The 24552-nt window shown below is 45.6% G+C and overlaps 1 protein-coding gene across 3 annotated transcripts in view; it reads right to left on the reverse strand.

Moving 5' to 3' along the window:
- Positions 1-1329: 1329 nt before the first annotated feature.
- LOC141170712 (beta-1,4-galactosyltransferase 1-like) overlaps positions 1330-24552 on the reverse strand; it is a 551684-nt gene continuing 528461 nt past the window's right edge. Inside the window, exon 7 of one of the 3 annotated variants that reach the window (XM_073655180.1) lies at positions 1330-2427. In XM_073655180.1, the coding sequence (XP_073511281.1) occupies positions 2283-2427 (145 nt within the window). In that variant the 3' untranslated portion in view covers positions 1330-2282. The remainder of the gene's footprint in view (positions 2428-24552) is intronic. The other 2 variants (XM_073655178.1, XM_073655179.1) reach the window with 2 other exon arrangements.

Below are 24552 nucleotides of genomic sequence, written 5' to 3' on the forward strand. Positions count from 1 at the left end.
AGAATTGGCGCATCCTATGGATGCGCCATTTCTGGGGCGGCTGAGGGCTGGTGTTTCTAGCCTGGGAGGGGGCCAATATTCATGGCTCCCTTCCTGGGCTATTAATATCAGCCCCCAGCTGTCTGCCTAGCCTTTGCTAGCTATTAAATTAGGGGGGACCCCACGTCATTTTTTTTGGGGGGTCCTCCATTTTAATAGCTAGTAAAGGCTAGGTATTCAGCTGGGGGCTGATATTAGTAGCCTGGGAAGCTCCGTGGGTATTACCCCCTTCCCAGGCTTCAAACATCTGCCCCAGCTGTCTGCTTAACCTCCGCTAGAGACTAAAATTACGGGGAACCCCACGCCAATTTTTTTTAATAATAAATCCTTTATTTTAATACTAAATGACAAGTACAGTAACCAACACTGTCACTGTACTTATTATATATGTGACTGACATGTTTCTATCTATCTAATCTATGTGTGAAGCTCTATTCTGTCTGTTATAAATTGTCGGGTACAGATGCTGAATTCCCGGCCGGCTTTTTTAAAGAGACGGTGCATGAAAACACTATTATTTTTTTTAATAAATCCTTTGCAGTAAATGACAAGTACAGTAAGCAACACTGTCACAGTACTTCATATATATGTGACTGACATATTTCTATCTATCTAATCTATGTGTGAAGCTCTATTCTGTCTGTTATAAGTTGTCGGGTACCGCTGCTGAATTGCCGGCCGGCTTTTTTAAAGAGACGGTGCACAAAAACACTATTATATTTTTTAATAAATCCTTTACACTAAATGACAAGTACAGTAAGCAACACTGTCACTGTACTTCGTATATATGTGGCTGACATGTTTCTATCTAATCTATGTGTGATTCTCTATTCCTTCTATTCTAAATTGTCGGGTACAGATGCTGAATTGCCAGCCGGCTTTTTTAAAGAGACGGTGCATGAAAACACTATTATTTTTTTAAATAAATTCTTTGCAGTAAATGACAAGTACAGTAAGCAACACTGTCACAGTACTTCATATATATGTGTCTGACATGTTTCTATCTATCTAATCTATGTGTGAAGCTCTATTCTGTCTGTTATAAATTGTCGGGTACCGCTGCTGAATTGCCGGCCGGCTTTTTTAAAGAGACGGTGCACGAAAACACTGTTATATTTTTTAATAAATCCTTTACACTAAATGACAAGTACAGTAAGCAACACTGTCACTGTACTTCATATATATGTGACTGACATGTTTCTATCTATCTAATCTATGTGTGATGCTCTATTCCTTCATGTCTAATTTGTCGGGTACCGGTGTATGCCGCTGCTGAATTGCCGGCCGGCTTTTTTAAAGAAAGCATCTTCTGAGCAGTTTGTCAGCTTTTGGACACCTTTGAAGGTGTTTTCTATGTGTTCCTATGTGTTTTTGTTTGCCTGCCATTGGTTTTAACGGTGTTCGACGGTGTTCTAAGGTGTTCGACGAACAGTTCGACGAACAGTTCCTCGAACATCCCGGTGTTCGACGAACCGAACCGAACCCGAACACTACGGGGGTGGCTCAACACTACTGAAGATATCCAAGTGATTATGTTTGTGATCAAGGATTTGCAGTAAATGGCAAAAATTTGAGAACGCAAAACAATAGCTTCACTGAAACAATATCAACATTGCAACACAAGGTATGGTTAATCTAAAGTCTTGAACCCAAACAAATCAACATATCACATTTATTTTCCACTTGAGCTATGAAATGAAGTGAAATGGAACATTGGAATGGAAAATTACATTTGCATAATGCACCTTCATTCTTCAAATCCTTCAAGAAATGGACATTATCATGGAGAAACAGCAGATTTTTGAGGATAACCAATTCATTAGGTCAAACCCACAGTTTGACCCTGGCAATCTTTGATATATCAATTCAGTTCTGAAGCTGTATCCACTGAAAGGTTAAATACATTCAATTTCTCCAAGAAAACACATTATCCCTTCAATTCTTGTATTCCAAGTGATCAGTGGTCAATTCATCTGTTTTATGGGATGTGCATTTTCACTACTGTTACAAAAGATGTATTTAGAAGATTTAGGTTTGCAAGTGACCTTTACAAAATCTGCATTGAACACATTAAGTTATTTTAAAAATATTCCATCTTTATATTTTTGCCCTTTTGTTTTAGAGACCTAATTGCCTCTATCAATCTAGTCTTAATTTATTTTATTTTCTCGCTTCCCACATGCCTCAAATAACAGATAATGTAAAATACATATTAGGTAAATATTCTCCATAGGTCTTGTTTTCTAATTAATGAATTGCTCTGGTAGGCCAATGTCAGCTGTCACCTTGGTGTATAGTCGATGTTTAGATATACTGATTATTGAATAGTTGAGTGAACTCAGCCCATCAATGTGCATTCGTTTTGATGCCTTTTTTATCAAAGAGACACTGCAAAAAAGAAATGAAAGTCTGTGAAAAACATGTTTTACAGGTATCTATCTATCTATCTATCTATCTATATATTTATATATACAGTACAGACCAAAAGTTTGGACACACCTCATTTAAAGATTTTTCTGTATTTTCATGACTATGAAAACTGTACATTCACACTGAAGGCATCAAAACTATGAATTAACACATGTGGAATTATATACTTAACAAAAAAGTGTGAAACAACTGAAAATATGTCTTATATTCTAGGTTCTTCAAAGTAGCCACCTTTTACTTTGATGACTGCTTTGCACACTCTTGGCATTCTGTTGATGAGCTTCAAGAGGTAGTCACCGGAAATGGTTTTCCAACAATCTTGAAGGAGTTCCCAGAGATGCTTAGCACTTGTTGGCCCTTTTGCCTTCACTCTGCGGTCCAGCTCACCCCAAACCATCTCGATTGGGTTCAGGTCTGGTGACTGTGGAGGCCAGGTCATCTGGTGTAGCACCCCATCACTCTCCTTCTTGGTCAAATAGCCCTTACACAGCCTGGAGGTGTGTTCGGGGTCATTGTCCTGTTGAAAAATAAATGATGGTCCAACTAAACGCAAACCGGATGGAATGGCATGCCGCTGCATGATGCTGTGGTAGCCATGCTGGTTCAGTATGCCTTCAATTTTGAATAAATCCCCAACAGTGTCACCAGCAAAGCACCCCCACACTATCACAACTCCTCCTCCATGCTTCACGGTGGGAACCAGGCATGTAGAGTCCATCTGTTCACCTTTTCTGCGTCGCACAAAGACTCAAAGGTTGGAACCAAAGATCTCAAATTTGGACTCATCAGACCAAAGCACAGATTTCCACTGGTCTAATGTCCATTCCTTGTGTTCTTTAGCCCAAACAAGTCTCTTCTGCTTGTTGCCTGTCCTTATCAGTGGATTCCTAGCAGCTATTTTACCATGAAGGCCTGTTGCACAAAGTCTCCTCTTATCAGAGATGTGTCTGCTGCTAGAACTCTGTGTGGAATTGACCTGGTCTCTAATCTGAGCTGCTGTTAACCTGCGATTTCTGAGGCTGGTGACTCAGATAAACTTATCCTCAGAAGCAGAGGTGACTCTTGGTCTTCCTTTCCTGGGGCCGTCCTCATGTGAGCCAGTTTATTTGTAGCACTTGATGGTTTCTGCAACTGCACTTGGGGACACTTTCAAAGTTTTCCCAATTTTTCACATTGACTGACCTTCATTTCTTAAAGTAATTATGGCCACTCGTTTTTCTTTACTTAGAATTTGTATTATGGCAAGAAAAAAGCAGCTAACAGTCTATTCAGTAGGACTATCAGCTGTGTATCTACCAGACTTCTGCACAACAGAACTGATGGTCCCAACCCCATTTATAAGGCAAGAAATCCCACTTATTAAACCTGACAGGGCACACCTGTGAAGTGAAAACCTTTTCCGGTGACTACCTGTTGAAGCTCATCAAGAGAATGCCAAGAGTGTGCAAAGCAGTCATCAAAGCAAAAGGTGGCTACTTTGAAGAACCTAGAATATAAGACATATTTTCAGTTGTTTCACACTTTTTTGTTAAGTATATAATTCCACATGTGTTAATTCATAGTTTTGATGCCTTCAGTGTGAATGTACAATTTTCATAGTCATGAAAATACAGAAAAATCTTTAAATGAGAAGGTGAGTCCAAACTTTTGGTCTGTACTGTGTATATATATATATATATATATATATATATATATATATATATATATATATATATATGTATGTATATATGTATGTATATATATATATATATATATATATATATATGTATGTATGTATGTATATATATATATATATATATATATATATATATATATATATACATACACATACATACATACACTCATCAACATCTCAACATTGGAAATGCAACACCAAGAAGGAAAAACGGCATTATGGAAATCACAGGATCGATAAACATGTTAATGACATGAAAGTCAAAATAGAAAAAACATTTTACAACCATCTCGATTTATTCGCAGAAATACACACACATACATGCCTTAGTATTCTATAAATGTGATTGTTAATGGTGAACTGCCATGCTGAATGCACTTAGGCATGCAAATACATCAAGATATGCTGCTGGCAGCTCCCTTTCCAATTGCTGACCGATGACGTCCCTGATGTGCTACTTGGGAAACAAGTACAGAAATGCTGCAGGCCATGGTCATTTGTTTACGCTACGCAAGTTGCTCAAAGTAGTATGAGGTACTGGTGTTATGTTAAAAAAACAGCTTTTAGGACACTTTGGAGAATTGGCTATACCACTTCTTCTTGGTACATCATTCCAATCTACACCATAATCCCAGGAGTAGGACTGGTGTTACATTTCCTCATAAAGGCCACTCATGGCATTGTCTACATAGTCTCCAGATAAAGACTGGAGCTGGAATTGAGATCCATTTTCTTTAGTAATTACACCTGCTTTTCTTTTGGATGTAATGATAAGTGGAGATTGGTCTGAAAACTATGTGGGCAGCACCATAAAAAGGCCTTCCTGACTGGAAAATAACTTTACAGACAGAGCAGAAATTGGATTGGTGAACAAAATATTGAAATTTTGGATACATGGTAAGTAGTGATGGGCGAGTACTAGTGATGAGCGAGCATACTCGCAAGTACTCGGTACTCGCCCAAGCATCTCAGTACTCGAGATGCTCGGACCTCACTGAGTACTTGCGAGATGCTCGGGCGGATGCTCGGGTCTCCTCCCTGCATGTCTGGCACTTTTTAAAGCGCCAATCAACATGCAGGGATTGCCTGCCACTCATTGTAATGCCGCAGCCATGGTGATTGTGGCATTACAGTGATTAGCTGGCCGCACAGTGTCATCAGGTCTATATCAGACCTGGCGCCGCCATGCTCGTCACAGTCTACTCCGCAATCAGACAGAGTAGGGAGAGGTGCTGCTGAGCTAGGGAGAGATTTGCTTGTGTATTAGGTAGTGCAGGGAGAATAACCATACATTACACATATCTATCTTAACAAACAGTCCTTCTGAGGACTAACTAATCCATCTGCAGAGATATCAGGCAGGCAGTGTATATAGGCAGGCAGTGTATATAGCAGACTGCAGTGCATATAGCACAAGAGACTCCATTCCAGTTCTGCCTTCTGCTGCTGTTAGATAATTCTAGACAAAGGCCCAGGTCTCAGGGGCCAGGAATACATTTTTTTGGATCTTAATCCTCATTATTTGCTTAAAAAGCAATCCAGAGAACACCGTTTTTCTGCGCCATTTGCTTGTTGGCACTGCAGAATACAGCCAGGTCTTTTCCATATTACAGCGCTAAAAATCCAGCTATTTAAAACTGTGTTTTCTCCATCACACGGATCACATATACATTTTCAGAAAATACTGCCATTTCTGGCATCCATTAAAAATTTGTTTCAGTGTGTCAGTGAAGCAATTGACACCAGTTTGCTGTTCAAAATAGTTACCTACAGGCCAGGTATTTAAAACTGTGTTTTCTCGGTCACACAGATCACATATACGTTTTCAGAAAATACTGCCATTTCTGGCCTCCATTCAAATTTTTTTTCACTGTGTCAGTGAAGTTTTTGACACCGGTTTGCTGTTGAAAATAGTTACCTACAGGCCAGGTATTTAAAACGGTGTCACACCGATCACATATAAGTTTGCTCCAAATCCAGTCATTTGCAGTGAGCGTGGAAGATATTGCCCTCCATTTAAAATGGGCAAGGCACGTGGCAAGGGACGGGGAACTGGACGTGATGTGATGGTGCATGCAAAGGCCGAGGACAAGGCCGTGGGCAAGCTGAAATTGTACCACAACAGACACCCACAACTTCGTGCCCGACCTTCTTGTCCCAATTCCTAGGGGACAGCAGCACACCACTATTGAACCCAGAGTAGTGTCAAAAGGTTGTTGGTTGGAAAGCAGATAATGCTTCCGGTCACCTTCCACACGGTCAAGTGTGGTCAGTGGTCAGCCGTGAGTCTGTACCGCATATTCCTCACCCTGAACCTCCTTCCTCCCACCATGCCGAGTGCTCGGAGACAACTGATCCCACACTTAAACACTCTGAGGAGCTGTTCACTTTTCCATTTATATATTCGGGCCTCTGGCCCGGTCCACTTGCAGCGGGGCAAGAGGAGATCGCATGTAGCAATGCCCAAATATTTGAGCAGACACGGTCACATGAAGGCGACAGTGAGAAAGTGTCACAAGAGGTAGACAATGATGAGACACAATTGCCAGAAAGTCAGGAGGAGGACCAGGGTGCGGAAGTGGAAGACGAGGTGGTGAATGATATAGTAAATGACCCAACCTGGCAGGAGGACATGCAGAGCGAGGACAGCAGCACACAAGGGGAGGGAGGCAGAGCACCCCAATAGGCAGGAAGAAGCAGTGTGGTGGCCGCAGACAGAAGGCAGGCAACCGTTCCCCGTAACACCAACACGAAGGAAGTTGCCAGTACAACTGTTAGGTCTTCCCGAGTCTGGTTAATTTTTAAAGACTCTGCCGATAACCATTTGCACAATGTTCCCATTATTGGGAAGTAGGTCTCCCATTGTGTTTGTGTATGCAGTGAATGCAAGGGTTGCCAAAAATTTGGAGGCACTCCAATGCCCCTTGGAAGAGATGTAGAAGAGGGCCTCCTGAAAAAAAATGTTCCCATTATTAGGAAGTGGGTCTCCCATAGTGTTAATCTATGCAGTGAATGCAAGGGCTTCCAAAAATTGGGAGGCACTCCAATGCCCCTTGGAAGAGACGTAGAGGGCCTCATGAAAAAATGTTCCCATTATTAGGAAGTGTTCCCATTGTGTTTGCCTATGCAATGAATGCAAGGGTAGCCAAAAATTTGAAGGCACTCCAATGGCCCTTGGATGAGACATGGAGGTCAGAGGGCTTCCTGAAAGCAATGTTCCCATTATTAGGAAGTGGGTCTCCTATAGTGTTGGCCTATACAGTGAATGCAAGGGCTGCCAAAAATTGGGAGGCACTCCAATGCCCCTTGGAAAAGAATTAGAGGGCCTCATGAAAAAATGTTCCCATTATTAGGAAGTGGGTCTCCCATAGTGTTGGTCTATGCAGTGAATGCAAGGGCTCCCAAAAATTGGGAGGCACTCCAATGCCCCTTGGAAAAGTCGTGGAGGAGGGCCTCTTAAAAAAATGTTCCCATTAGAAAGGAACGGGTCTCCTATACTTGTATTGCCCATGCACAGTGTATGGGCTGACAAACATTTACCCCTTGGGGGTATACATGAACATACTGTATAAAAATTTTTTTTTACAGGCATCAGAAACACCCTTTCAAAAAATTATGTGGGTGTTGCATCACGTACCATGGTCACCCTGGTGATATGATGGTGGAGGATGAGGATGAGGAGAAGGAGGAGGACAAGAGCAAATAGCCAAAATCATCAGGAAGCGTATACCCATGTGTGGGTGTGAAGAGGTGCATGGGAATACATCTCCCAAAAAAAGATACTGGATTTGAGTTTATGTTACGCTGCTATCATTCAGTGGTGTTGCGAAGTCTGGCCAATCCAGACCTTGTTCATTTTTACAAGAGTCAGCCTGTCAGCATTTTCAATTGACAGGCGGATGTGCTTATCAGTTATAATTCCAACAGCGGCACTAAAAACCCGCTCTGATAAAATGCTAGTGGCAGGGCAGAACAGGAACTCCAAGGAGTAGAGAGCCAGTTCATTCCACGTGTCCAGCTTGGATACCAAATAATTATAAGGCACAGAGGAATCACGGAGGATGTTGGTACGGTCGGCAAGGTACTCCCTCAGCATCCCTCCCAAACTTTTCACTCCTAGTTGGAGTACCCCTCGCCTCAGGGCCTGTGCGATAAGATGGGCTGAGAAAACTCTCCCAGAACTTTGACAATGTTCCCCTGCCTCTGCTGGATTGGAGTTGTGTCTCTCTCGCCTGTACTCCTTGGTTGTCCAACGAACTGTGCCCTCTGCCGCCAGCATTTTCAGATGGGAATTTTTTTAATAGTTCTGCAACAAGGGCCTTCTGGTACTGCCCCATTTTTGTAGACCTGTCTCATGAATGAGAGATATAAAGTTCTCCTTGTAGCGTGGGTCTAGAAATGTCACAACCAGTAATGACTGTCACCCAAAATTTTGAGAACGCAAGGGTCACGGGAAAGGCAATGTAACATAAACTCAGCCATGCGTGCCATGCGTGCAATGCTTCCGTGTTCTCACCAAGAGGATGACTGACCATGCTTTCCTCCTCCTCCTCCTCCCTGCCCTCAGGCCATCTGCACTCAACAGATGGTATGACAGTTGTGCAGATAGTACCATCTATAGCACATGAAACTACCTCCTGTTCTTCCTCCTCCTCTTCCTCTTCCTCATTGTCACCCAATCCACATTGAGATGAGATGAGGCTGGGCTGTGTATAATCATCCTGCATGGTTTCTTGCTCCATTTCATCGTGCTCTGCCTGCAATGCACCCTCTTTGATTGTGAGCCGAGAGCGTTTCAGAAGCCAGAAGCGTCATCGCCGCTCACCATCTTGGTGGAGTCCTCAAAGTTTTGGAGGATGGTACAGATGTCTGACATCCATGTCCACTCCTGAGATCTTATGTGTGGAGTCTGAATTGAATACCGACGGCCTTGTTGATGCTGGTAGTCAACAACTGCCCTCTTCTGCTCAAAAATCCTTCCCAACATCTTCAGTGTAGAGTTCCAATGCATTGGGGACATTACACACCAGTCGGTGCGCCGGAAGCTGCAAACGCTGCTGAAGCATGGCAAGGGTGGTGTAAGCTGTAGCTGACTTTCTAAAATGGGCACACAGGTAGCGTACTTTGACAAGCAGATCTGGCAGCTGCAGGTAGGTTTTGAGAAACCGCTGAACCATGAGGTTAAGCACATGAGCCAGGCATGGAACATGTGCGAGCTCGCCTCGCCTCAGAGCCGCAACCAGGTTCTGGCCATTGTCACACAAGACCATGCCTGGCTGTAGATTCAGTGGTGTCAGCCGCAGATCTGCCTGCTCTTTCAGAGCTGTCCACAACTCATCAGCAGTGTGCGGTTTGTCACCTAAGCATATTAGCTTCAGCACAGCCTGTTGCCGCTTGGCTGAGGCAGTGCTGCAGTGCTTCCACCTTGTGACTGATGTGGTCATTTTGGAGATGGAGGCTGAAGAGGAGGAAGAGGCTGAGGAGGATGAGGTGCAGGAGCTGTAAACTGTGGGGGCAACCCTGATTGACCTAAGGCCCGCAATACTCGGCGTCAGGAGGATGAGTTCTGTCCCAAGGTCCAACTGGGTCCCGGCTTCCACTATGTTAACCCAGTGTGCTGTCAGCGAGATGTACCGTCCCTGCCTACAAGCACTTGTCCACGTGTCCCTGCTTAGGTGGACTTTCCCATTAACTGCATTGTTGAGGGCACGGCAAATGTTGTAGGACACGTGCTTGTGTAATGGTGGGATGGCACACCAGGTGAAATAGTGGCGGCTGGGGACCGAGTCCTGAGGGACGGCTGCCGCCATCAGGTTGCGGAAAGTTTCCGTCTCCACGAGCCTCAAAGGCAACATTTCAAGCGCAAGCAGATGCGAAATGTGGGAATTTAGTAGTGTGGCCTGTGGGGCGTTGGCTGCGTATTTGCGCTTGCTTTCCAAGGACTGGGGTATGTACCACTGAACACTGCGCTGGGACAAGGACGTGCTTGCTGATGGTGCTAGTTGAGAGTGTGCAACGACAGGTGCAGGCCAGGAGGCATCTTCACATGCACTATGGACAGAGGATTGGCTTGCACGCACAACAGCAGAAGCAGTGGTGTCACCTGCAGACACTGCTCCTGGACCCTGGGGTTCGGTCGACAAAGTCGGGTGCTTTGCTGCCATGTGCCTGATCATGCTCTTGGTGGTCAGGCTGGTAGTTTTGCTACTCCTGTTGATGCTGGCCTTGTAGGTGGTACAAATGGCCTTTTTGGGGTTATCGGCAGAGTCTTTAAAAAACAACCAGACTTCGGAAGACCTAACAGTTGACTTGTAACTTCCTTCGTGTTGGTGTTACGGGGAACAGTTGCCCGCCTTCTGTCTGTGGCCACCACACTGCTTCTTCCTGCCTGTTGGGGTGCTCTACCTCCCTCCCCTTGTGTGCTGCTGTCCTCGCTCTGCATGTCCTCCTGCCAGGTTGAATCAGTTACTATATCATCCACCGCCTCATCTTCCACTTCTCCACCCTGGTCCTCCTCCTGACTTTCTGGCAATTGTGTCTCATCATCATCCATCTCTTGTGACACTTTCCCACCATCACCTTTGTATAACCGTGTCTGCTCAAATATTTGGGATCATGCGATCTCCTCTTGCCCCGCTTCAAGTTGACCAGGCGAGAGGCCCGAATCTATAAATGGAAAAGTGAACGCCTCTTCCGAGTGTCCAAGTGTGGTATCAGCTGTCTCTGGGCACTCGGCATGGTGGGAGGAAGGAGGATCAGGGTAAGGAATATGCATGTAACTATTTTAACAGCAAACTGGTGTCAATAACTTTGCTGACACACTGCAACAAAATTTCCATGGAGGCCAGAAATGGCAGAATTTTCAGCGCAATTATATGTGATCCTTGTGATGGACAAACCACAATTTTAAAAAGCTAGCCTGTAGATAACTATTTTTATCAACAGTCTCGTGTCAATAACTTTGCTGACACACTGCAACAAAATTTCAATGGAGGCCAGAAATTGTAGAATTTTCAGCGCAATTATATGTGATCCATGTGACGGACAAACCACAGTTTTAAATAGCTGGATTTTTAGCGCTGTAATATGGAAAGGACCTGGCTGTATTCTGCAGTGCCAACAAGCAAATGGCACAAAAAAGCGGTGTTCTCTGGATTGCTTTTTAAGCAAATAATCAGGATTAAGATCAAAGAAAAATTATTTTCTGGCTCCTGATACCTGGGGCTATTTCTACAAATATCTGTAAAAGCACCAACAGCAGACAGAACTGGAATGGACCCTCTTGCTATATGCACTGCAGTCTGCTATATACCCTGCCTGTCTGCCTAGCACTGATATCTCTGCAGTTGGATTAGTCCTCAGAAGGACTTTTAGTTTAGATGGATATGTAGAGAATCTTGTGGAATACCTACACTAACTAATAAACAACCAAATTTCTCCCTAGCTCAGCAGCACCTCTCCCTACACTGCCTGATTGTGGAGTAGACTGTGACGAGCATGGCTGCACCGGGTCTGATATAGACCTGATGACACTGTGCGGCCAGCCAATCACTGTAATGCCACAACCAACATGGCTGCGGCATTACAGTGTGTGGCAGACAATCCCTGCATGTTGATTGCAGGTAGGAGACCCGAGCATCTCGGAAGTACTAGGCGAGCTCCGAGCATCTCGAGTACTGAGATGTTCGGGCGAGTACCGAGTACTTGAGAGTATGCTCACTCATCACTAATGGTAAGGAAACTCCCCAGATCTCAATCCTATTGATAACAGTTGGTCAAACCTCTAAAAGCGAGTGGACAAACACAAATACAGAATTTTTGATAAACTCCATTAGGTGAAAATGGGTTGTTGTCATCAGTCAGAATTTGGCCCAGAAGCTGTTATCCAGCATGCCAGGGCGAATTGCAGAAGTCATAAAAAATAAGGGTCAACACTCTAGATATTGAGTCTTTACTGAAACTTGAGATGTATTTGTCAATAAACGTGTATAAACTACTGAAATGCTTATAAATGTATTTCTAAAAAGTCTGAAACAGCAAACTTTGACACAAATATTAGTCTTCACAGTCTTCAAACTTTTGGCTATGACTGTACATACAAGTTAAATATTCCTTTGAGGATCACCTTAAAGGGGTTGTCGCTTGAAAAAAGTACATTTTAACCCCTTCATGACATTGGACGTACCCAGTACGTCATAGTTGGGAAGGGCTTCCCGACCTATGATGTACTAGGTACGTCATGTGATTTTGCGCGTACAGGAGCAGTGGGCGCAGAATCACCGCCAGGTGTTCAGCTGATATCACAGCTGACACCGGGCTCCCACTGCCAGGAGTGGTGCCTGTATCATTCCCGGCAGTTTATCCTCCTAGTTGCTGCAATCAATATCAATTGCAGCATTTAGAAGGCAGGCAGTGGGGCTCCTCCTACCCTCCAATCGATGCCCACGCAACATCATGGTGACCTGATGTCGTCATGAAGACATCTGGGTCACGAGGCTCTAGCAAGTTAGTTAGATCACGCACAGTGCAGCCCTGACACAAGTTAGCTTTAAAAATGTAAAACTGCAATAAGAGCTGTAAGGCTATGTGCCCACATTGCGGAAATGAAGCAGAAAATAAATTTATGCTTCATTTCCACATGTCCTCTCCCGGAAAAACGCATGTGGAATTTTGCAAGCGTTTATCACGCGTTTTTCACGCGTTTTCTACTTGCAGAATTGTCTTGCGTTTTTTAATGTATAGAATCGGCAATTCAGCATGCGGAAACGCAAAACTAATTAACATGCTGCGGATTTTTGTGCGCATCAAGAACGCTGCGGAAAAATCAGCATCATGGGCATAGAACTTGCGGATTCACATTGGGGAACATGCGGTGCGGATTAACAAGCGTTTTACAAGAGTTTCCGCTGCGGAATTTCCGCATCAAAACGCTACGTGGGCACATAGCCTAAAAATGAAAGGCCCATAGTTGGACTAAGTAAAAGGCAAAAAAAATAAAAAAATAATTGTAAAAATATTTTTATAGCAAAATCATAAAATAATATAAAAAATTAAAATATATTGTACCTATAAATTTGTAAAAAAAAGTACACATTTGGTATCTCCTCATCAGGAAAAAACCTGCCCCATAAAACTGTCACACTGATTAACCCCTTAAGTGAACATTTTTAAAAAACAACAAAAAAAACTATGCTTTTTTATTATACCGCTGAACAAAACGCGATCAAAAAGACGAATCTAAATAAAAATGGTACCTCTGAAAACGTCACCTTGTACCCCAAAAAACAAGCACCCATACAGCTCTATCAGTGGAAAAATAAAAAATATTATAGCTCTCAGAATAAAGCGATGCAAAAGTAATTATTTTTTCTATAAAATAGTTTTTATTGTATAAAAGCACCAAAAGATACAGTACAGACCAAAAGTTTGGACACACCTTCTCATTTAAAGATTTTTCTGTATTTTCATGACTATGAAAATTGTACATTCACACTGAATGCATCAAAACTATGAATTAACACATGTGGAATTATATACTTAACAAAAAAGTGTGAAACAACTGAAAATATGTCTTATATTCTAGGTTCTTCAAAGTAGCCACCTTTTATTTTGATGACTGCTTTGCACACTCTTGGCATTCTCTTGATGAGCTTCAAGAGGTAGTCAACGGAAATGGTCTTCCAACAATCTTGAAGGAGTTCCCAGAGATGCTTAGCACTTGTTGGCCCTTTTGCCTTTTGCCTTCACTCTGCGGTCCAGCTCACCCCAAACCATCTCGATTGGGTTCAGGTCTGGTGACTGTGGAGGCCAGGTCATCTGGCGTAGCACCCCATCACTTTCCTTCTTGGTCAAATAGCCCTTGCACAGCCAGGAGATGTGTTTGGGGTCATTGTCCTGTTGAAAAAATAAATGATGGTCCAACTAAACGCAAACCGGATGGAATAGCATGCCGCTGCAAGATGCTGTAGTAGCCATGTTGGTTCAGTATGCCTTCAATTTTGAATAAATCCCCAACAGTGTCACCAGCAAAGCACCCCCACACCATCAGACCTCCTCCTCCATGCTTCACGGTTGGAACCAGGCATGTAGAGTCCATCCGTTCACCTTTTCTGCGTCGCACAAAGACACGGTGGTTGGAACCAAAGATCTCAAATTTGGACTTATCAGACCAAAGCACAGATTTCCACTGGTCTAATGTCCATTCCTTGTGTTCTTTAGCCCAAACAAGTCTCTTCTGCTTGTTGTCTGTCATTAGCAGTGGTTTCCTAGCAGCTATTTTACCATGAAGGCCTGCTGCACAAAGTCTCCTCTTAACAGGTGTTGAAGAGATGTGTCTGCTGCTAGAACTCTGTGTGGCATTGACCTGGTCTCTAATCTGAGCTGCTGTTAACCTGTGATTTCTGAGGCTAGTGACTCGGATAAACTTATCCTCAGAAGCAGAGGTGACTCTTGGTGTTCCTTTCCTGGGGTGGTCCTCATGTAAGCCAGTTTCTTTGTAGCGCTTGGTGGTTTTTGCAACTGCACTTGGGGACATTTTCAAAGTTTTCCCAATTTTTCACACTGACTAACCTTCATTTCTTAAAGTACTGATGGCCACTCGTTTTTCTTTACTTAGCTGCTTTTTTCTTGCCATAATACAAATTCTAACAGTCTATTCAGTAGGACTATCAGTTGTGTATCCACCAGACTTCTACACAACACAACTGATGGTCCCAACCCCATTTATAAGGCAAGAAATCCCGCTTATTAAACCTGACAGGGCACACCTGTGAAGTGAAAACCATTTCCGGTGACTACCTCTTGAAGCTCATCAAGAGAATGCCAAGAGTGTGCAAAGCACTCATCAAAGCAAAAGGTGAGTACTTTGAAGAACCTAGAATATAAGACATATTTTCAATTGTTTCACACTTTTTTGTTAAGTATATAATTCCACATGTGTTAATTCATAGTTTTGATGCCTTCAGTGTGAATGTACAATTTTCATAGTCATAAAAATACAGAAAAATCTTTAAATGAGAAGGTGTGTCCAAACTTTTGGTCTGTATTGTAAAAAAAATATTAATGTGGTATTGCTGTAATCATACTGACCAAAAGAGTAAAGCTGCCTTATCAATTTTGCCAAATGCAGAATTTCCTGAATTGCAGGATTTTGTTCATTCTGCCTCCCAAAAATTGGAATAGAAAGCGAACAAAAAATGTCATGTGCTCCAAAATGGTACTAATATAACATCAATTCATCCTGCAAAAAACAAGCCCTCAAATGACTCTGTCGGCAGAAATGTGGAAAAATTATAGCTCTCAAAATATGGTGATGCAAAAAAATGTTTTTCTAATAAAAAGCATTTTTTAGTGTGTGACAGCAGCAAACATAAAAAACAGACATTAATCTAATATTGCTGTAATCTCACCGACCCAAAGAATAAAGTTATCTAATCACTTATACCGCATGACAAACGGCGTAAAAATAAATAAAACCAATTCCTCACCTGCTGTTGAATTTTTCATTCTACCTCCCAAAGATCGCAGCAAGGTTCGGCTCAGATTTATCCTGCGCTCTGCGCTAAGCGCTTACACCAGGGTTTCCGTGTAAATCTACGAAATACGTGATTCAGACAGAAACACCAGTGGAAGATTCCCTATAGTGAGGCAGATGGAGACACTGTGGACTCTGTCTAACCTATGATCTGGCAGTGTCTGTCTTTTTAGGCGTGCTCAGTTTTGTGCACTTCTGAAGAGAAAAAAACTGAACATAGGCCAGATGGAGTCCAGAGTAACGCTGTTGCCTCATTTTAGTGAATGGATCTCTTGGGGCTTTCATCTGAATTGAGTCACTTGGAGATTTAGATGGAAACCCCAAGTAAGTGCTCAGTGTAGAGGGCAGGATAAATGTGATTCAAAATGTTATGTAAAATGTTCCCAACAAAAGCTTAAAATCAATCCACAAAAAAGCAAATCCCCACTCTGGTCCATCATCTATTAACAGAAATATGGGGGGCTTCCACTTTACTGGTAGTACAAAGGCTCTGGAAAAGTGAATGACTCATCGCCCCCCAAAAGAAATTCAGCAAATTCTGCACTCCTAAATCCAAATGCCCCCCCCCCCTCCCTTCTGAGCCCCAGTGTGCCTAAACCACATTTAGCATCCATATGTTTTGCATTTCTGTAGCGATGAGAGCCCACCTAATTTATGGGTGTGTGTCTCCAGAAGCATCAGCTGGGCACTATAACATACTGGGCATGTCAACATACTGGGTACTACTATGGCAGTTTGCAATTTTCACTTAGTAACATCCACTGCTGCTTGTTTCTGGAAAACACCTATGGAGTCAAAACAGTGACTACACCTGTAGAAAAATTCCCAATAATGTAGTTAAAATGTCCAAAATGTCATCATTTGAGGGGGGTATTCTGCTTTTCTAGCACTTAGGCGCTCTGTATATGGAGTCCGCAAATCATTCTAGGAAAATCTCCGCTCCAGGGGCAAATAGCGCTCCGTCCCTCTCGATTCTTGCTGTATGACTAAGCAGTACTGCACAGACACATATGGGGTATTTCTACATTCAGCAGAAATTGTGGGACAGATTTTGGTGCCATTTTTACCTATTTCCCCATGTCAAAATGTAAAATCTGGGACGAAAACAAAATTTTGGTGGTAATAGTGTAATTACACTGCTCAAAAAAATAAAGGGAACGCTCAAATAACACATCCTAGATCTGAATGAATGAAATATTCTCATTGAATACTTTGTTCTGTAAAAAGTTGAATGTGCTGACAACAAAATCACACAAAAATCATCAAATTTATTAACCAACTGAGGCCTGGATTTGGAGTCACCCCCAAAATTAAAGTGGAAAAACACACTACAGGCTGATCCAACTTTGATGTAATATCCTTAAAACAAGTCAAAATGAGGCTCAGTATTGTGTGTGGCCTCCAAGTGCCTGTATGACCTCCCTACAATACCTGGGCATGCTTCTGATGAGGTTGCGGATGGTCTCCTGTGGGATCTCCTCCCAGGCCTGGACTAAAGCATCCGCCAACTCCTGGACAGTCTGTGGTGCAAGGTGACGTTGGTGGATGGAGCGAGACATGATGTCCCAGATGTGCTCAATCGGATTCAGGTCTGGGGAACAGGCGGGCCAGTCCATAGCTTCAATACCTTCATCTTGCAGGAACTGCTGACACACTCCAGCCACATGAGGTCTGGCATTAGGAGGAACCCAGGGCCAAACTCACCAGCATATGGTCTCACAAGGGGTCTGAGGATCTCATCTCGGTATCTAATGGCAGTCAGGCTACCTCTGGCGAGCACATGGAGGGCTGTGTGGCCCTCCAAAGAAATGCCACCCCACACCATTACTGATCCACTGCCAAACCGGTCATGTTGAAGGATGTTGCAGGCAGCAGATCGCTCTCCACGGCATCTCCAGACTCTGTCACGTCTGTCACATGTGCTCAGTGTGAACCTGCTTTCATCTGTGAAGAGCACAGGGCACCAGTGGCGACTTTGCCAATCCTGGTGTTCTGTGGTAAATGCAAAGTGTCCTGCTTGGTGTTGGGCTGTGAGCACAACCCCCATCTGTGGACGTCGGGCCCTCATACCACCCTCATGGAGTTGGTTTCTAACTGTTTGTGCAGACACATGCACATTTGTGGCCTGCTGAAGGTCATTTTGCAGGACTCTGGCAGTGCTCCTCCTGTTCCTCCTTGCACAAAGGCAGAGGTAGAGGTCCTGCTGCTGGGTTTTTGCCCTCCTACGGCCCCCTCCACGTCTCCTGGTGTACTGGCCTGTCTCCTGGTAGCGCCTCCAGCCTCTTGACACTACGCTGACAGACACAGCAAACCTTCTTGCCACAGCTCGCATTGATGTACCATCCTGGATGAGCTTCACTACCTGAGCGACTTCTGTGGGTTGTAGAGTCCGTCTCATGCTACCACGAGTGTGAAAGCACAACCAACATTCAAAAGTGACCAAAACATCAGCCAGAAAGCATTGGTACTGAAATGTGGTCTGTGGTCCCCACCTGCAAAACCACTCCTTTATTGAGTGTGTCTTGATAATTGCCGATAATTTCCATCTATTTTCTATTCCATTTGCACAACAGCATGTGAAATTGATTGTCAATCAGTGTTGCTTCCTAAGTGGACAGTTTGATTTCACAGAAGTTTGATTTACTTGGAGTTATATTCTGTTGTTTGTGTCCCTTTTATTTTTTTGAGCAGTGTATTTTTTCTTCACTGCCCAATGGTATAAAATTCTGTGACACACCTGTGGTATAAATATGATCACTGCACCCCTAGATGAATTTATTGAGTGTTTTAGTTTGTAAAATGGGGTCACTTATGGGGGTTCTGCTGTTCTGGCACCTTAGGGGCTCTCCTAGTGGGTCATGACACACGCAAACCATAACAGTAAAATCTGCATTATAATATGGCGCTCCTTCCCTATTGAGCTTTGCACTGTACCTGAAAAGTATTTCCCGATTACATGTGGGGTATTGGCGCACTCAGGAGAAATGTTTACAACAATTTGAGGTCTATTTTTTCCTACTAGCTCTTTCAAAAATTTAAATCTTGGGACTAAAACAACATTTTAGTGGTAATGATGTAATTATTCTTTCTTCACCGCCCAATGGTATAAAATTCTGAGAGGCACATGTGGTGTCAATATAAACACTGCACCCCTAGATGAATTCATTGGGGAGTGTAGTTTGTAAAATTAGGTCACTTATGGTTTTTTTTCTGCTGTTCTGGCACCTCAGGGGCTCTAACAATGTAACATGGCCCCCTCAAACCATTCCAACAAAATCTGAACTCCAATATTGTGCTTCATCTCTTCTGAGCTTTGCACTGTGCCTAAAAAGTAGTTTTCCCCCACATGTGGAGTATCAGAGTACTCAGTAGAAATTGCACAAGATTTGGGTCCATTTTCTCCTCCTGCTATTCTTGTGAAAATGTAAGACTAAAATAACATTTTTGTGTGAAAAATATTTTTTCATTTCCACAGATCAACATTGTAAAATTCTGTGAAGCACCTGTGGGTTCAAGGTGCTCACCACATGTCTAGATAAATTTCTTGAGGGGCCTAGTTTCCAAAATGGGGTCACTTCTGGGGGGTTTCCATTGTTTAGGCACATCTGGGTCTCTCCAAATGCGACATGGCGTCCGCTAATGATTCCAGCAAATTTTGCATTTAAAAAGTCAAATGGCACTCCTTCCCTTCCGAGCTATGCTGTGCGCCCAAACAGTAGTTTTCCTCCACATATGTTGAATCAGCATACTCAAGAGAAATTGCACAACAATTGTATGGTTTATTTTTCCTTGTTACCCTTGTGAAAATATTAATTTTTGGGGCTCAAAGAACATTTTTGAGGAAAAAATGTGATTTCATTTTCATAGCTCAACATTATAAATTTCTCTGAAGCACTTGGGGGTTCACGGTGCCCACCACATATCTAAATAAGTTCAGTGAGGGGTTCTAGTTTCCAAAATGGGCTCAATTTTGGGGGGCTTCCACAGTTTAGGCACATCAGGAGCTCTCCAAACGCGACATGGCATCGACTCTCGATTCCAGCCAATTTTGCGTTCAAAAAGTCAAGTGGTGTTCCTTCCCTTCTAAGCCCTCTGTAGCATCGGCGTCTCTGCCCCGTACTAGGCAGAGACGCCGTCCCTCTCACCTCCCCGCTCCTGGCGCGGCGTCCTCCAGCACTTCTCTCCCCGCAGCTTCCGGCACGCGCTCCTTCCCCGGCAGTGTGCTTAGGGTGCGCGCGCGCTCCCCCTCTCTTAAAGGGACCTCGCGCGCCGTCCTAAGGAGTCCCCGGCCAATTGCCGGAGGACCTCCCATATATAAGGCACCTCCTCCAAAATGGAGGTGCCCGAGCAATGTTGTTGCAAAGCCTTCACTCTGCTTCAGCCCTCAGGTCCCGTTACCAGTTACCAGCCAGTTACCTGCCAGATTCCTGCTTGATACCTACCTGATATCCGTTTACCTGCTTGCTAGCCTGCGGTCCGACGGTCTGCCTTCCGACACCTGTCAGTCTGTCTATGGACCAGCCTGCCCGCTCACCTGGGAGCGCTCATCTGCTACCTGCCTGCTAGCCTACCTGGAGGCTCCGCCGCCACTTGCCGTGACCACCTGCCTGTCCAGAGACTCTTGCCTGCTCACCTGGGAGCGCTCACCTGCTACCTGTCTGCTAGCCTACCTGGAGGCTCCGCCGTCACTTGCCGTGACCACCTGCCCGTCCAGAGACTCTTGCCCGCTCACCTGGGAGCGCTCACCAGCCACCTGCCTGCTGTCCTTCTACCCAGAGACTGTCCCTGTCACTTGCCGTGAGTACCCGTCCTACTACCCAGAGACTGTCCCTGTCACTTGCCGTGACTACCTGCCCCTCTTCCCAGAGACTGTCCCTGTCACTTGCCGTGACTACCTGCCCCTCTACCCAGAGACTGTCCCTGTCACTTGCCGTGACTACCTGCCCGTCTTCCCTGGGAGCCACCCGCTTCCTTACAAGGACTGCCCCCTTGTATAGTTGCACAGAGGTTCCACCTCCCAGACCCGTTACAGTTTGCTCCGGCCATGGAACCCGGTGGCCCCCAGATCTCCGATCTGCACCAGGAAGTCTTACGTCAGAAAACTCAGCAGGAGGTGGTACTGTCCTATCTACGGTCCGTTAACTCTCGTCTAGGCGCATTGTGTGACTTGTCTAGGTCTACCTCTGGTCCAGCCGTGCCAATTCCTGCGGTACCGCAATCCAGTCCCTTCCTGGTACCCGACTATGGACCTCGGCTTCTGGCACCTCCACGCTTTGCCGGCGAACCTACTTTAGCTCGGGGTTTCATAAACCAGTGCACCCTGCACTTTGAGCTATTGGCATACCAGTTCATCTCCGACCGGGCCAAGGTGGCCTTCATCATGTCCCATCTCACTGGGGAGGCACTGGCATGGCTAAATCCCCTGTGGGAGAGAGGGGATCCCCTGGTGTCCGACCTGCCGTCTTTCCTCGCTGCTTTCCGGAAAGTCTTCGATGAACCTGGACGGAAAACCTCTTCTGCCTCCTCTCTGCTACGTCTTCACCAAGAGAGTCTCACCGTGGGCCAATATGCCATACGGTTCCGCACCCTCGCTTCTGAGCTTGCCTGGGAAAATGAGGCCCTGGTGTCCGTCTTCTGGGAGGGTCTTTCCGGTCGGATTAAGGACGAGTTAGCTGGTCGGGACATTCCTACCACTCTGGATGACCTGGTGTCACTAGCTACCCGGATTGGCATCCGGTTCCAAGAACGTGCCAAAGAGACTACCTGGGAAAAAGACTTTTCTTGCTCTGCTCCTACTTCCCTGAGACCTGCCTCTCAATCGGTCACTCCGCGGGCGCTCTCGCCTGAACCTATGCAGATCGACCAGACCAAGATGGGCAGATCTCGCCAAGAATCTCGCCGAGCCGAGGGAAGCTGTTTCTATTGTGGCAGTATGGAGCACTTCATCCGTTCCTGCCCGGAGAAGCCGGGAAACGCCAGTGTCTAGGACCGCTCGGAGAGGTCGTCCTAGACAAAAGTAAGCCCTCTCCGTCTCTGACTTTACTGGTCTCTATTGCTTGGGGAGAAAACCGTCACTTTGAACTCGCCCACCTGGATTCTGGAGCTGCTGGAAACCTCATCTCCCAGTCTCTGGTAGAGAGATACCGTATTCCTATCAAGTCCCTGGCTGAACCATTATCAGTTGCCTCCGTGGATGGAAGACTTCTCTCAGAGACCATCCTGCTCGTCACTGAACCCATAACCCTGCAGGTGGGAATGCTGCACTCTGAGGAAATCTCATTCCATGTGTTGTCCGGACTTTCTCACTCCCTGTTGCTAGGTCTACCTTGGCTCCAGACACACGAACCCGTATTGAACTGGCGATCCGGTGAAGTACTCCGATGGGGTCCAGACTGCCATAGGACCTGCCTGGTTCCGGTCCGCCCAGCTCGCCCTCCGCCAACTCCAGCTAATTTACCAGGTCTCCCGGCTCCTTACTGGCCCTATGCGGACGTCTTCGGTAAGACGGAAGCAGAGATGTTGCCACCCCATAGGCCATATGACTGCCCGATCGACCTGGTACCTGGCACCACTCCTCCCCGTGGGCGTATCTACCTGTTGTCTGCAGCCGAGACCCGGGCCATGTCTGAGTACATTGAAGAGAATCTGGCTAGGGGATTTATCCGGAAATCTACCTCCCCGGCTAGAGCCGGATTCTTCTTTGTCAAAAAGAAAGACGGCTCGCTACGCCCCTGTATTGACTATAGAGGACTCAATCTGATCACGGTTAAAAATAAATACCCACTTCCGCTCATCTCTGAGTTATTTGATCGTCTTAAAGGCGCCAGGATCTTCTCCAAGCTGGATCTACGTGGAGCGTATAACCTGGTCCGTATCCGTCAGGGAGACGAGTGGAAAACAGCATTTAATACCCGGGACGGACGCTATGAGTACCGTGTGATGCCCTTCGGTCTCTGCAATGCTCCCGCCGTCTTCCAAGAACTGGTCAACGACATCTTCCGTGACCTTCTTTACTCCTGCGTGGTGGTATACCTGGACGACATCTTGGTCTTCTCTCCGGATCTTCCCACACACCGGAGGGATGTTCGTCAGGTCCTGCTTAGGCTCAGGCAGAACCACCTCTATGCTAAATATGAGAAGTGCCTTTTTGAGCAGACCTCTCTTCCTTTCCTGGGCTATGTTATCTCCCAGACAGGCTTGCGAATGGATCCCGAGAAGCTCTCTGCTGTCCTAAAGTGGCCCCATCCGGAGGGCTTGAAGGCGATACAGTGATTCCTGGGCTTCGCTAATTACTATCGTCTCTTCATTCCTCACTTCTCGTCACGGACTGCGCCCATATCTGCGCTCACCCGTAAGGGAGCAAATCCCAAGGTATGGTCATCCGAAGCTGAGGAGGCCTTCCTTTCCCTGAAACAAGCCTTCTCCTCTGCCCCTGTGCTGCACTGTCCGGACTGCAACAAACAGTTCTTCCTGGAGGTTGATGCCTCCTCCTCTGGAGCCGGAGCGGTGCTCACCCAGAAGTCTTCCTCCGGGAGAATGGTAACCTGCAGCTTTTTCTCTAAAATCTTCTCCTCCTCTGAGCGCAATTACTCCATAGGAGACCGAGAACTGCTTGCCGTTAAATTGGCGCTGGAGGAGTGGCGTTACCTGCTTGAAGGGGCTCTATACCCGGTGATCATCTATACGGATCACAAGAACCTGGCATATCTCCAAAATGCCCAGAGACTTAATCCACGTCAGGCCCGGTGGTCTTTGTTCTTTGCCCGCTTCGATTTCATCCTTCATTTCCGCCCGGCGGACAAAAATGTCAAAGCTGATGCCTTGTCCCGATCCTTCCTGTCCTCCGACCAAGAGGAGGAGCCTATGCACATTATCGACCCCTCCAAGGTGATGAATGTGGTGGCCCCCTTGGATTTGACTCGTCTTCCACCCGGCAAGACGTTCGTGGCGCCTCCAGACCATGAGAGGGTTCTTCGCTGGGGTCATTCTTCTAAACTAGCTGGCCATGCCGGCCAAAAGAAGACCTTCCTACTCATTTCCCGGCATTACTGGTGGTCTACCCTGCGTAAGGATGTGGTAGACTTCGTCTCTGCCTGTTCTTCTTGTGGCCGCAACAAAATTCCCAGACACTTACCAGCTGGTCATCTCCTGCCGCTTCCCATACCCGTTGCCCCGTGGCAACACATCGCTATGGACTTCATTACCGATCTTCCTGTCTCTGCCGGGTGTACTGTCATTTGGGTGGTCGCGGACCGCTTCTCTAAAATGTCCCACTTCATTCCCCTGCCTGGTCTTCCGTCTGCACCTGAGCTGGCTAAGGACTTTATTCGCCATATCTTCCGTCTCCATGGCCTACCCCTCCACATTGTGTCGGATCGAGGGGTTCAGTTTACCTCACGCTTCTGGAGAGCCACATGTAAACTGCTGGACGTCACCCTGGACTTCTCCTCCGCTTACCACCCTCAGTCCAATGGTCAAGTGGAGCGGATCAATCAGATCCTTACCAGCTATCTCCGGCACTTTGTTAATGCCCACCATTCTGATTGGGTGGACCTCCTTCCTTGGGCCGAGTTCTCTTATAATAACCACGAGAGCGAATCCTCTTCCAAGTCCCCGTTCTTTATTGTCTATGGCCAGCACCCCCGGATTCCGCTTCCTGTCTCCATTTCTGTGGACAACCCTGCTGCGGAGTCTCTTGTCAGCGAATTTTCTACTATTTGGGAGAGTACCAGGTCCGCTCTTCTTCTGTTCTCTGAGCGGATGAGGAGATATGCTGATAAGAGACGTCTGGATCCACCTCAATTCCGTCCGGGAGACAAGGTTTGGCTCTCGTCCAAACATGTGCGGCTCAAAGTACCCTCCTACAAGCTGGGCC

The sequence above is a fragment of the Phyllobates terribilis genome, unplaced genomic scaffold (assembly GCF_046119375.1).
Source record: "Phyllobates terribilis strain yellow unplaced genomic scaffold, ASM4611937v1 Scaffold_1__5_contigs__length_1240528914, whole genome shotgun sequence".
In the NCBI taxonomy this organism is placed as follows: Eukaryota; Metazoa; Chordata; class Amphibia; order Anura; family Dendrobatidae; genus Phyllobates; species Phyllobates terribilis.